At 41.4% G+C, this 14,326-nt stretch overlaps 1 protein-coding gene across 4 annotated transcripts in view; it reads right to left on the bottom strand.

Moving 5' to 3' along the window:
* Positions 1 to 3,369: 3,369 nt before the first annotated feature.
* The window catches only part of KCNC1 (potassium voltage-gated channel subfamily C member 1), a 105,584-nt gene continuing 94,627 nt past the window's right edge, over positions 3,370 to 14,326 (bottom strand). The window contains exons 3-4 of one of the 4 annotated variants that reach the window (XM_031061350.1): positions 7,521 to 7,709; positions 3,370 to 5,802 (exon numbers count right to left, since the gene is read on the bottom strand). In XM_031061350.1, the coding sequence (XP_030917210.1) occupies positions 5,759 to 5,802; positions 7,521 to 7,709 (233 nt within the window). In that variant the 3' untranslated portion in view covers positions 3,370 to 5,758. The remainder of the gene's footprint in view (positions 5,803 to 7,520; positions 7,710 to 14,326) is intronic. The other 3 variants (XM_014309190.2, XM_005426322.2, XM_031061352.1) reach the window with 3 other exon arrangements.

Raw genomic sequence — 14,326 nt, 5'->3', positions numbered from 1 at the left:
CTGTCATTTTAACTGTGTGGGTGCTTAATCATTTTCCATAATAATCCTCTGCTTTAAAGTACAAAAGAAAAGGGATTCCTACAGGGGCATTGTGTTCTTCTGCAGACAGGGAAATATGGCATCTTTTAAATAATGAAGAGATGCTTCTCTCCTCTAGTGCCTTAATTCTGAGTAGATTATAATAACTATTCCTTCTTAAATATGGCTTTTCCTCTTTTGACATCAGAACACTTTAAAAAGAGCATAATGTCACAGAAACAGAAGCTGAGGCACTAAAATTTAAATTGGCCCAACCAAGGTAACCCAGCATGTCCACAGGGGAGTCAAAAATAAAATTCCCATTTCCTGAGTCCCAGCCCAAGGCTCTACCTTGTAGGCTAGTGGTTCTTGAGGATTATTTTGAGTTAATCTCACTGCCATTCTTTCCCTCTCTCTTTGCTGTTCTTTCCCACTCACCACTGATTGCTGTTTCCACTGCTCCTGCTTGCATAACCCATTTTCCAAACTCATCCTGAGTCCTTCTCATTTCCCACCTCCTGAGCTGCTGCCTTTCCTCCAGTCACCCACTTGCACTGACACCACCCCAGCAAAGCGTGGCCCCTGCTGAGCTGCTTTCCCTGGGCTTAAGCCTTGCGTGCTCTTGTGCTGCTGTGACTCACAGTCAGCAGCCTCTGCACAGGCTGTGTCATCCCTGCTAAGCCCTTCGAGTCCAGAGGCACTGCAGGTACCTCAGAGTGACAGCTGAGCTAACACAAATGTAACATTTTGCCTTTTGCTGCCCAAGGAATCTCTAGTTTGAGCAGCAGGAAAAACGAGGGAAGCCTTGGAGCACACGCTTTTTATATTTAATGCCTGGAGATGTTTGGACCTATGCACTTGCATGAAGTTTTTTAAATGTTCAAGTGAATGCTGAGAGTTGAAAACCTGGCTTTGCCAGGCTGAGACAGGGAAGATATCTTGTTATAGCATTTGCTTTGTCAGATAAAGAAAGTCAAGAGATGCAGTTCTGGACCTGTTTTTTAACATTCGGTTAAATTTGAATTCAAATATTGTTCTTGATTGCAAATGAACATTTGGATTTCCCTAGGACAAAAATTGGGCACTTACAGTCCTAGATGAATGCAGAGGCTTTGGGAGTCCTGAACAGGCAGGTGTTTTATGCCCAAACTCAAGTAAGTGAATGACTTAAAAACAACCTGCATCATTTAAGCATATTTTCCTCATGTGAAGGTAGTTTGTGTGTGAGCTCAGAAGCAAAGTTCCTTCCAGGATTTATATGGAAAGCAGAAAAGCCGGCTGCCTTGTTTTGAAATTATGAAAGGGATATGCAAACTGGCAGGGTAATATCTTCAGGATATCTTTTTTGTAAGCAGCTCTGTGCTCAGTTTTTTTTTGAATGCTCTTGCCTTAGCCCTGCTTGCTCTCTTCTGTATTTCACTCGGTTCATTTGTCCTAGCAGACATTTGTTTCAGTGATGTATTTTCTTTTTGGCCCTGAAACTTTAAGGAGAGAGGAGACAATTTACATGAAAAATCACTTTATCCAGATTAATGACTGCTGGGCTTGACTGTTATCACAGCAGTTTTAGCTAGGATTTTTTTTTTTTTTTTTGTTGGAGTGAGAAAGCAGAAACCTCTTCTCAGAAATTTCTTCTGTCTGAAATTGCAATTGTGGAGACACATCACGTAGGTCCAGAAAAAATGAGTACCTTCATGCAGTCAGAGGAAAAGCTATATATGTAGAAGTTGTGGTTGAGCTTTAAATGTTAGTAATTAATAAGCTACTAATTAATTGCCAGTGGGTTCAGATGAAGGGCCAGCTTTGGGTCTTAGAGCTGGGAACTCGCTGCTGAAAGCTGAGTTTACAGAGGAGGAAGCACTGTTCCTTTACAGCAGGAAGCAGGCAGAGTATAACTGAGCTGCAAAACCAACTTCTGCCCTTACTTGCAATGGTGTGAACTCAGGAGTAGCTGGTGGCATTAGTGAAGCCTGAAGTCAGTCTACCCACATGGATAGTTTTAATGCTTTAATAAAGACATGCACCTCCTGTAGGGAGAGGGGGCAGGCATGAAGGAATTAATGTTTTAATCATATTACCCAAGCAAAAGCTCCTTAACTGCGAGGCAGCTGGGATGATGTGGTAAATTTCCCTCAGGATTCAATGCAACAATTTGTGAGATTTTCCACTTCTCTTGTTTCCCTCTCACCCTGTGTTGTCAGAACTACCACTAGTGTGCAAGGGGAACTCTGGGGTCAAACAGATCTTAAGCTTTAGAGCATCTCTTGAAGGGCAGTGGATGATTCTCTTTCTGAAGGGTTTAGAGAAGTCACCCAGAAGACATGGTTACCTCAAATCAGACTGAGCAGAGAGGGGAACCTAAATGAAAACGAGAGTGAGGAATGTAAAATGTAGCACAGAATGACAGTTGTACCCAGCCTGTTCTCTAAGGCTCAGATAGATGCAAAGTGCAGTGGAAGGTGAAGACCTACATGGGATTTACAGGGCTGAATTGTTGATATTCCTTATGGTAATGGAGAATTAGCACTGGGCCCTTGAGTCAGTGTTAAATAAAAAATGGGGCAGATAAATCTATTTCTGGATTCTTAATACGTTATAAGAGGAAAAGTTGTTCATTAAGCAAATCCTGGATGAATCTGGATCTTACCTCTGGAGGTAAGAAATTTATCTTCTGAGAATGACGGCATAGAAACAGTGTGAGAAAAATAGTTCTTGGGAGAAACTAAAGCAGAAATCAAGTACTTAATGCTGTATCAAGGACTACAAAGGAGTTCTCTAATTATGTACAGCCTTTCCTCTATTCCTAAAACACAGCTTGAGGTCTTCCTTGTGTTTCTTTTGGAGTAGAGTTTTGTGATGACAAGGTCCAGCTGCAGGTGGGGTTTTTTTGTGTATAATTTAGCACTTACCAGAGCCATGAGTGTTTCTTCTGGTTTTTTTTTTTTGGGTTTAATCTCTACTTCCTTCAGGCTATAGGGAGGATACTATTCCTTTACATTTCCATTCCCGTCAGTAGTTGCAGATGCTGTAGGTTGCCTAGAAGATTGCCAGCTTTTTTGAAGTTCCTCACGTGAGGATAAAGGTGTGTATCCTTCCTTTATAGAAGTACTTTACCAAAAATGCTCAGGCAACTACAATGCTGTTGGCACATAGTCCATAGTTGTCATTTGTAGCATCTAAAATGAAATTTAATCCCATTGTATTTCTCAGATCTTACTGGTGCATGTTTTGTGTGGCAAATCAAGTGTGACTCGGACACGTGGATTTCTTTCCATTTTGGATCAGGTGGGCTGGTGTGGTTCAGTGATGAGCAAGTGAAGGACGGGGCCCGAAGAAGTAAGAAAAACTGAATTCATTTAATCAGCTAAAAAGACAAACATTTATTATTGTTGGGGAGGGAAAAGGAAGATACCTAGATCATTATAGGGGTTTTTAATCTTCCCTTGTAAAATTACTAATGGTGTGAATTCTTTAGACATCGGTTGTATCAAGTGTTTGCAGGCTTCATTTATTATCTACTAACCAAAATTAGCATTGTAGAACCAAAGCAATACCAAGCTTTTCTCCTACATTTCTGTTGAGAACACTGTATTTATTCAAGATCTTAGAAGCAAGTCTCTGGAAACCCCTGATTGCTTCAGAAAAGGATTCCCCTTTACACTATACAGCAGGCACTGAAACCATGATACAAAATTTATTTTCATGCTAGAATTGTTTTGCATAACATTGTGCATGCATTTTACTCAGTACTAAATTGCATACAATGCTGTTGTCTTGTTTCTTAAACTTTGAGACCATTTATACTTGAGTATTTTCCTGATTTTGTACTATAAGTCCCAGTTTTAAAATAACACCTCTTTTGTTTAAAATTCATACTGATTACTTAATATGAACAATTTATGAAGGGTCTTTACGTTGGAGCTATACATCAATAAAATACAACATAACCAGAGCTGGAAAATTAACCAGCTGTAACTGTCAGGTCCGAAGGAAGGTCCCATGTGTCACAAGCATGCCAACAAAAACAGACAGGAAAAAGTTTTTCTTATTTTTATACACTTCTAGTTGGATTGAAAGTTCTTGATTTCCATGTCGGTGTGATGAACTGTGAAGGCGTGGTCAATATGACCGATGACTGCCTGATTGCACTTTTTAAAACCATTACTCTTTATCTTGTATACAAAAAGAAGCGATCCATAGCAAAGAAATGTACAGTTTTATAATGTTTTACATTTTCGCTACAACAATGTATGTAAAAGTAAAGAGCTTTGAAAGAAAATATATAACTTTGCTTTTTTTTTCTTTTTCTCCTTAATCATACATTTGCAGTGTTTCTCGTGTGTGTGTTGTTTTGTTGGTTTTTTTTGTTTTTTGTTTTTTTTTTTTCATTTTCATTTTTGTCTTCATGCAAGTCATGCTTTGGAACAAAAAAATAGATTAAAAAAAAAAAAGATCTTCTACAGTTTTGTTACATTTTGGCCGTAGAAAAAGCCTGCATCTCTAGTACAACTCCAGAACCACGAAGAATCATCCATAAAACCTGCATGGAGCAAGTTAACTTTGTCCAAATGAGAAGGTCTTCTATGCCTGCACAGTTCCACAGAGATGTTTATTAGCCATCAATGTTCATCTCCATCTTGCCTTGTCAGGTCACTCTGACTGCCTCTGTTGGCATATATTTAGCAATGACTGGACTTTCTTTGCAAAGATCTGCATGTAAAGAATACAATCAGTACTTGAGCTTCTTCCCTGCGCTTTTCACATCAAGCTCGGCATCTTAGTGTTAAAGGAAGGAGGAAAAGGTGAGATAGCTACATGCAGAGGCAGCCATATTCTTCTTCAACAGGATTTTTTTCCCATGCAGTCAGCCAGACTGAGACCTCTCTACAGTGTGTCTGAGTATTGCTTTCAGCTTAAAATAGGTGCCCATGCAAAGTTTCATCCTACTGTGCTTGTTTGCTCAAACTCCTGCAGGGTTCCTATGGCTCAAAAATATCCTGAGAAAAGCAAAATCTTCCATCGTTGGCATGTTTCAGCATCGACTAAACGCCTAACCCATTCCATACAGAGCCAGTAGATCCACCATTAGCCACAGTAAGCATATACTAGCAGGATGCACCAGGAAGGAAGCCATCTGGTGCATCTACCCTTCATCCTATGTAGTGATACCATGCAGCACGTATGGCCCACCAGTGCTACGCCAATGCCTGCCTATTGTCATCTGAGTGCTATTTAGGAGTGTTGTCACCTAAGCATCAGAAGTAACACCGTTCGCAGCAGGTGCTACTGTGAGACATTGCATCTTCAGACTTAGTCACCTGGACTATATGCAACATCGCATAGGCTAATTGAAAGTAAAGCTTTTTAGACCATTCTCTGCTACTGATCCATGCTACAAAATAGATGGGATGGGAGACCAAGAACGTCTCACTGGGCTAGGAGAGCTGTAGGGCGCAGACACTGAGGATAATCCTATCGCTTTTCCACTTATGCCAGCTATGCTGTTAAGGCTCCGTGACATTTCGTAACCTTCATTTAAAAGAAAAATGCAAAGTACAGCATTGGATCAATGACAGAATGGACTAAGAATGAGGTCAACATTGTAGCCAGTTCAATAGCATCTGCATGCACGGACATGCCGAGAGTAGTATCGCTTGCAACATGACTCAGAAGGCCGTTGGAATACAGAAAAAATTTAAAATATATACATTAAAAAAAAAATCGTCATTTCTCAAGATGGTCAGGCTATGTAATTGATCCTACAGGCAGCAACATGGTTGTACCCTAAAAAAAAGAAGAGTCAGTGGGAGGGATTTTCTATGTCTCCATCATACACTCACACATACCTCTCCCTTCCACTTCATGCATTGTGACCTCAGGCAAAATTAAGGTTTGTGGTATCTTTGTGGGGCAGGAGGGGGACAAGGCAGCAAAATCCATAGAACTGAATGTGTTGCTCTAGAGATACTACTCCTTTGTTCTCAGCATTAAAAAAAAAAAAAAGAAAAAGAAAGAAAACAAAATTGCATGCATTCAATTTCCCTCCCTCCCTCCCCCCACTTCTTTTTCAGGCATGCACGTAAACAGCTCAGCAAGTGTACAGAGAGTTGCACAAACTATGGATGAAATTCTGTTGGAACAACAATTAAGATGCTCTCAACATGTTTCAAACAGGCCAACAATATGCTGACGTATATTACTCTTTAGCCAACCAGCCTCTGTTTCATTCAGGAACGAGAGGAGGTTGCAGTGCATCGTGAAAACCATACATTCCCCATCCCAAAGGATGTGCCATTTGGAGTGTTCCCCTGATCCACTGGAACCACCTGAACTCGCCCAGGCTGAATGAACACGGCCAATGCTTATCCAATACAGAATCAAGTAAAACGCTTTGCTACAAAGGTAAATTTTAGAGGATATACTTTCATATGAAAGTCTTGTGGTCCTACTATATCTTTGTTGATGATAAGCTTTAGACTTATAAATACATACACTATCTATAACTGGCATTTACTATGACTATTGCCCATCATACAATGGCACATGGGAATTCCATACTCCATACTCAGTGTATGGTTATGTCATACAATCTTTGCAGTTTTAAAATATTGACTCTATCTTATACTATATACAGTACACCAGTGGTAAACACTGATTTGAAGAGAGTGAGTTCTTTTCCAGTTTTCCCATTCCTTTGATGCATATAGATGTAGCTCTAATTTTGGGTTTGTATGGTTGCCTCACATTAAATTATTTAAGCAAAACAGTCTCTTTTAAGAAGGGAAGGCTTTTTTAATGGGATTTTACTTTTGTTGCTAAATAGATTATTCTGGCCATTAGCAAACTACTTCTGAGAGAGTCATACCTGTCAGAAGTCTGAGAAACTAACTAATAATGATTTATTTATGAAAGGATTTTAGATAGATTATTTTCTGATTTTAAGGAACCTGTGCCAACAGATGTTCATGCTTTTCTTTCTCTATTGAACTAACCAGCTATGAATATTCAAATATCTCATTTTAGTGCTCTGTTAAGGTCACTAAATAATAATTTCTTTTTTTTTTTTGAGTATGTTTTGCTTTTGTGTTTTATCTCTTCTGTCTGCCACCTCCAGGTCTGTGCTCCTCAGAGTCTGGTAAGCTCTGTGAGCTTTCCAAGTGGCAAACCTTCATTGCTATGATACATTAATTGATCTCTCCTTATGGGATGGGCTAATTTAAGGACATAGTAGAGCATCCTCCACTAAAGCTTCCTGCACCAGCTGGGGTGGAAGACTCAACTGCCTAGCATATCTGCACGGGGTAGTTACAGCTCCTCAGGCTTTTCTTTCTGAAAGAAATAGGTTAGAAACTCCAAATGCAGACATCAGGTGGTGGTTTCCAGCCCAAACGTGCATCTCTACAGCAAGCGCACTATCGCGTGCTACAGCTAAGCTGACTTTCTCTTAGTTATTTAAACCGGTTTAATTGCTAGCTACATGGTACAGGGCCCCAGCTACATACCCTTTCTTATTCCTCCATCAGGCGGGCAGGGATATTCCCCGGTTGATAAGAGGAAGCAGGGTCCATATCTCTCCCGAGTGCCAGAGCGGGTAAAGGGCAGGCCCTCATCGGGCGTAATAGCCTGGTCTATGTGGGGACAGTCTTCGTTTGCCAGCGCCGCCTTGGCCACCTCACCATTCAGTTTCGAATCTTCAAACATATAAGCAGAAGGCTATTGAAACACTATGCACTGTTTATTAGCGTTCCAGCTGCAAATTAAGGGTTCACAGCTAAAGACTTCTATAGCGACACTCTAAAAGGTAGCACATCTGTCCTAGACACTGCGTTCGTGTGCACTGCACCAAAATAAAATAAAGTCTGTTAAGTGGGAGGAGAAACAAAAGATGATTCCGTTAGGTGTGACAGCAGCCACCTGTACGTCCGCACTGAGGGGCCCTTTCAGAAAGGGGCGTGCAGTGGTTCCTAGTCCTGCGAGCAGAAGACCGCGGTTAGAAATCAGAGTATGTTTTTGCATGACACTGGATGGTGCATGGATGACCTGTTTGTCATGGAGCCTACTGTCGCTCAGAGCTCTGGAGAGGCAGTGGACTGAGAGTTGTGTTTGAGTATTTGAGTATATTCTGTTTGTGCTGGTTTACACCCATGTGCAGTATTGCTGAGGGGGAAATTCCTGCTCTTCCCCTCCCCAAAATTTACCCAGGTGGTTTTATAGCATCTCCAGTATCAGTCATGCAGAATGGCTGTACACGTTTTAGACACACAGAGTATGTTACTATGGAAATATGACAGCAGAACGTGGATTTAAAGAAAACCCAATCCATTTTCTGATGTTCTCCTCTGAAACACATACAGTATTTGCAATGCCAGCACAGGACACTACATACACAAAACACTACAGCAGGCCATGAATTTGGAAACTAGGTAGAGTAAAATTTACTTTTGGCTGTAAATAGTGACAATAGGTTGTCAGATTTGCCCATTTTGCTCCACACATTCCCATGAGGATAGACTGAGAATCATATGTTTTCTCTGTGTGACTGGTTTTTACATTTATAAAACAATTTAAAGTGCTATTTAGTGTAGAATTTTTTTTCGGGTTTTAAAGTGCAAATTAGTGTATTGAGAATATACTCGAAATATGGCACAGCTTGGTATGAGTATTTTGGTTGAAGGGAAGGAAAAACAGTCAAAATGTGCTTTCTGAATCTCCACAAGTGCCAAGATATGTTAACTGAGCGGTACTGGCAGCATCCTACACCTCGGTTGCACAATGCTTATTACCTAGACACTGTAAGGCAATGGGTGATCCTGCAAGGTTTTAAGGAAAGAAATTCAATGGATAGACCTAATTTCAGTTCCCCTCCTACTTTCGTGTACTAGCTTGTTCTAAATGCTATATAATATTGTCATTTAATTTGCGATTATTTTGAAGCCAATTAATAAAACAAGCCTCAAAGAAAAAAAATACAGTTAGGTAGGGTTTGGAGGTATGATTTTGATCCTCTGATGGACAACAGATGAGTAGAAGGCAGAAGCATTTTCAAGTTATGTTTGTTACTTTACACACACACACACACACACACGTGTACATGACACACACTACGCATCTATCATGCACCAGTAATTGCATTCTAGGCCTTTATTTTTCTTCTGTTTAGATGTCACTGGTTTGTCACAACATAAACTGTCTTTGCTGCACATCTCACCTCTGCCTTCATTTTTCTCTGTGCAGAGTCAGCCAATTATTTCCCCCAAGAGGGATGTAGTAATATTTTGTTTTGTTCTGTGAGCAATTAAATAATTAGGTCTCTCAACACATTTAAAAATGTGGCAAAAGCTGTAGGGGCATTTTAATACTTGCAGACACTAATTTCAATAGGATTCTAAAGTTTTAAGGTTTCACTGAGTTGCAATTCCTTTCCGTTCATAATAATCATTCCTATTTAATACCACTCTGAACAAAAAGCTGGCACGGCTGCCATGGAAACCGTGACACTGCAGGTACTGAGCCATGTATTTAAAAATCACTTAACTGTGTTTGGGGAGAGCTGCGGTCCTCCTGGGGAGGAGCAAAGAACTGGGCTGCTTCATAAGCCTCTACTGCTACAAGCTGGTGGCTCTAATCCTGAAATGAGGCAGCTGAGTCAGCAGAGCTCTGCACTGAAATCTCTGAGACACCCACTGCTGCTCCTAAGCCCAGGTTTGCAAATGAAATTCTTGGTGATCGAGGGCAAATTGATCCATTCAGGAGTTCAAAACAAGTCTGAGCAGAGGGGTTGTGGGTCAGGCTGCTCACGGGTAAGAGCCATTGATTCTTTTGGGAGCAGCTTGCAGGCTCTGTTGTGCTTGAATGGCAACAAAATTGACCTTCTTCAAATTAATTTCTTAAATTGCATTATAAATCTCTAGTAGCTTGAGCTGGAACTTGCTCTTACAGCCTCTTCAGGGTCCCTTAGCACTGATGATTTTTCCTCTATGCTTGTTAAAATTCCACAACCTTGTTATTTTATTTCTATTCAAGAGGGAAGAGAACAGAGTAGCTGGAGATGTGGGCAAATTACGGAACTATCCTATTAATGTCCTCTGAACATTACAGTCACGGGCCATGCCTTAGGGGTCACATTCTGGATAGCCATGCTAATCCACAATGACAACTTGGGTGAATATTTAGGAAGCAGAGAAATTACCAGCACAGAACACTGCATCTATTGTTGGTGTATATAAGTAAGTGCTAAGTAGAATAGTTGTGTTCCAAACCAGTGGCTACAGCAGCTAATTCTCTGGAGGGCTGTGATTAGTCTGTTACAGGAGTAAAGAAAATATAAGCATCACTGATGCCATCAGTCCACAGCTAGAAGTTCCTGTTGTTTTAACTAGCAGATTGATGTGCTGAACAATTTTAGGAATAAGGTCTAAAGATGGAATGAAATTACATTTTTTTCAGGTTGATTTCTTAAATTTCCATTTGCATGTTTGCTTTTTCCAAGGCTGACCCTGTGTTTTAGAGAACTCCAGATAAAGAAAAACTATGCAAGCATTGCTGTCTGGTGACTCTGAGTCCAGTTATACTAATGACAACTATTTCTAGGTGCTTAAAACTTCTAAGGGTTGATTTTGGCCTAACAAACTCATGAATCTCCTTCCGTCCCTGCTAGCAGAATCTGAATTAGGCTCATACAGCATTTTTTGTTCTTTAGGTTCTGTTCTATGAAGAGAAGTCAATATTATCATCTCTGTTTTACAGATGGATAAAACTACCATGCAGTGAGGTGACTTGCTTACTGCTATGCAAGAGGTTATTTACAACGAAATCTTCTGATTCTCAGCTTGGCACCTTATCTCCCTAATTGTCCTATCTGTGAATACCTAGCTATCTACACCAGCTCAAAACATTCTCTTGCAGAGATTTGGCTGAGAGGCTGAAGAAAATATTCAGCATATTTACCAGGTTAATACTTTGTGTCACAACTACATCATTTGTGTGGTTTCCACTTGCTTTTTTCCCCCCCCATCTCATCCCTCTTCATTTGTAGAAACGTACATTAAAATGCCTTGTGTATTTCCAAGCAAATGCTGGATTTCAAAATGGGGGGAAGGAATTCTGAAAAATATCCCTACTTAGGAGAACTGCTGGATTTTTTGCGTTAGGGTACTCTGCTTATTGTGGAGAAGCACAGTAGAGCTGCCCATGTACCTGCTGCTCCATTACTCATCTCTTTTGCCACAGCAAATGGTTGTAAATTGTTACAGTGGTTTTACCAGTGCTGCTGGTTTTGATTATAATCAAGAGTCTGACACTGACTCTCCAACTATTTGAACTGCACCCTATGTTCAGAGTATCAGTGGAAATAATTGTATCATTCGTTTATTGACCTCAATCTGTGCTTAGAAATGTGGCACCTGTGCTGAAATGGTTCCTGCAGGGGGAAAGTCACCCCAGTCCTTTTCCCTGGAGCAAACACTGCCATTCTCCAACAGCTGCCAAGAAACAAGTTCATGGTCTACCCTGAAGGTATTGTCAGAAGTCATGTTGGGGTTGGGGGTGGTGGCAATTCTCCCTGCTTCATCTCAGGATTGTAGCTGTGTCCCCAAACCCCCACATCTTCCTCTCCCATGTGTTTACAGAGCTGTGCAGTGTTCACTTACTCCAAAGACTGGATGAGTTTAAAGGTACTCTCAGAGGGGATAATTTTCAGTGTTTACAGGATCACTTTGACTGAAACAGGGCAGAGAGAAACCCCACAATCTGTAGCAAGGTATCCAAGCATAGTCACCCACGAGTCAATGTCTGAACATACACACTGTGACAGATTTGTCCACATTCTGCTGAAGAAAATGGGGTTTTCTCAGCTCTAGATCAGAAACAGTTTCTGATACATAGTTTTGGTTTTTTGGTCAAATGAAGTGACTGACAATTTCCTCCAGAAGAACAAAGAAAGTCTTGCTCCTACCTTTGTTTAAAGATTGAAAGAGCTTGAGTACCTACAGCTTTCCTAAACAGGCATTGGGTGACTTCAGAGCTTCGCAGCCTGTTTTGAGGGAAGGGTTTAACAGGCAGGAAGCAGGCAGGAGCAGCTGAGAACAGGGCCAGAAAAGTAAGTTTCTTGAAAGATGAAGATCTTGCTGCTGAGGAAGTCTTCTCTGAGTAAAGTTACATTTCACATCCCCACCCCATGTACACCTAAAAATTAACCTACCACTTCTCTAGATCTCAACGGTGCTCTTATAGTTCTAATCCAAACCTGGGACTGCCATCATTACTGTCTGTGGATAGTCCCACTCCTGATCAACTGAGTGTCCTTTGGTTCTTTTTCAGAACATGAGGGTCATTTTCATTTTAAATGTGTCATTAATGTTTACAGTAGCTGCCTGAAGAGTTTTATGAAGAAGGATCTCCATGAGATTCCCTAAGAGCAGAGACCTTTAATCCAGCTGGCTCCCTGAAGAAAGTATTGGTATGTGTTCCATGAGTTAATTACTCTTCTGTATTTCAGTCCTGTCACACTCTCCTGGTGATGTAAAAGGGTTGTTACTGTGGCAAACATTATCTGTGTCATACTCTGCAGGCAATGGGGAATTCTTCTTGAGAAGATGGGTTTCCCTGGCTTTTGGGATCGTGACAGAAAGCTACAGGAGCAGGGGTGGCACAGCTGAGGTGAGGGTGGAGAATTGCTGTGCTCTAGCTTTTCTTAGCTACAAGGCTCTTATCTGGAAGTGGGAAGTAGAGCAGCCGTGAGGCTGCTGGAGGACAGATTTTCCCAGCTGTCTTTTTCTAAAAAAAAAAAAAAAAACAGCAAGGATTTTACATTCCTTTTTGCATCCTGGTTTTGCAGCAGAACTTTTGCCTGATAATTCTTGTGCTAAGCAAATGATTATGATTAAATTAGGAGTAGGAATTCAAGTATTCAAAGATATTTACTTTCATTTGTGGAGGAGTTAAGAGCTGCTTGCTATCTGAAAATATCCATTGACCTTATATCCCTAGATTTTACTTCTCTAGTCAGCCAGCTAGGGAATATACCTCACTGGACCTTTTTTTTGTGAACAGAGATGGGCTTGTGGGTGATGTGATGGTCGGAGGCGTCTTGGGCACAGGAATCATGAAATAATACAGATTTTGATTCCTAGAGAGTAAGAAAGGGGGGTCAGCAGAACTGCTACCTTGAACTTCTTGAGGCAGACATTAGGAGCCTGATTGACAGAGTCTCTTGGGAGGCAATCCTGAAGGGTAAAGAAGTCAGGAAGGCTGGACATTTTTCAATAAGGAAATCCTAAAGGCACAGGAACAGGCTGTCCCTGTGTGCCAAAGAATGAGCTGGTGAAAGGAGACCAGCCTGGCTGAACAGGGAGCTTTTGCTGGAACTCAGGAAAAAACAGGGCGACTTTCACCTCTGGAAGAATGGGTAGGCAGCTCAGGAGGACTACAGGGATGTCATGAGGTCATGCAGGGAGAAAATTTGAAGGGCCAAAGGCCAACTAGTATCTGGCTATTGCCATAAAAGATAATAAAAATCTTTCTATAAATACATTAGCAACAAAAGGAGAGCTAGGGAGAATCTCCATCCTTTATTGGATGTGGGGGGATATTGGGTAACAGAGATTGAGGAAAGGCTGAGCCGTGTAATTCCTTCTTTGCCACAGTCTTTAATAGTCAGACAAGTTTTATTCTGGGTATTCAGTCCCCTGAGATGAAAAACAGAAATGGGGAGCAGAATTAGTCTCCCATAATCCAAGAAATGGTCATTGAGCACTAAGACACAAGTTTTCAGGCCAGAGGGGGCCACCCAAAGCTACTGAGGGAGCTCATGGAATTGCTTACCAAGGCACTTTCCATCCTTTATCAGCAGTACTGGTGCTCTGGGGAGGTTGGCAAATGTGACACTGTGTTACAAGAGTGGCCAGAAGGAGGATCTGGGGAACTATAGGTCTGTCAGCCTGACCTTGGTACCTGGGAAGGTCACAGAGCAGATTGTCCTTATGAGTGCCATCATGTGGCACGTGCAGGACAACCGGGGGATCAGGCTCAGACAGCACAGGTTTAGGAAACACAGATCCTGCTTGGCCAACCTGATATCCTATAAAAAGGTGACCCACTTAGTGGATGAGGGAAAGGTTTTCCACAGCATTTTCCTAGAGAAACTGTGTGCTCATAGCTTGGATAAGTGCACTGTTCATTGGGTAAAAAACTGTCTGGATGGCTGAACCCAGACACTGGGGGTGAGTGGATTCCATCCAGCTGGCAGCCGGTGCCAATGGTGCTCCCCAGGGCTCAGTGCTGGGCCCAGCCCTGTTCAAAATCTTTCTCA

Source organism: Geospiza fortis, unplaced genomic scaffold (assembly GCF_000277835.1).
Source record: "Geospiza fortis unplaced genomic scaffold, GeoFor_1.0 scaffold327, whole genome shotgun sequence".
In the NCBI taxonomy this organism is placed as follows: Eukaryota; Metazoa; Chordata; class Aves; order Passeriformes; family Thraupidae; genus Geospiza; species Geospiza fortis.
The sequence above is the reverse complement of the archived record's forward strand: the minus strand, read 5'-3'. Positions and strand labels throughout refer to the sequence as shown.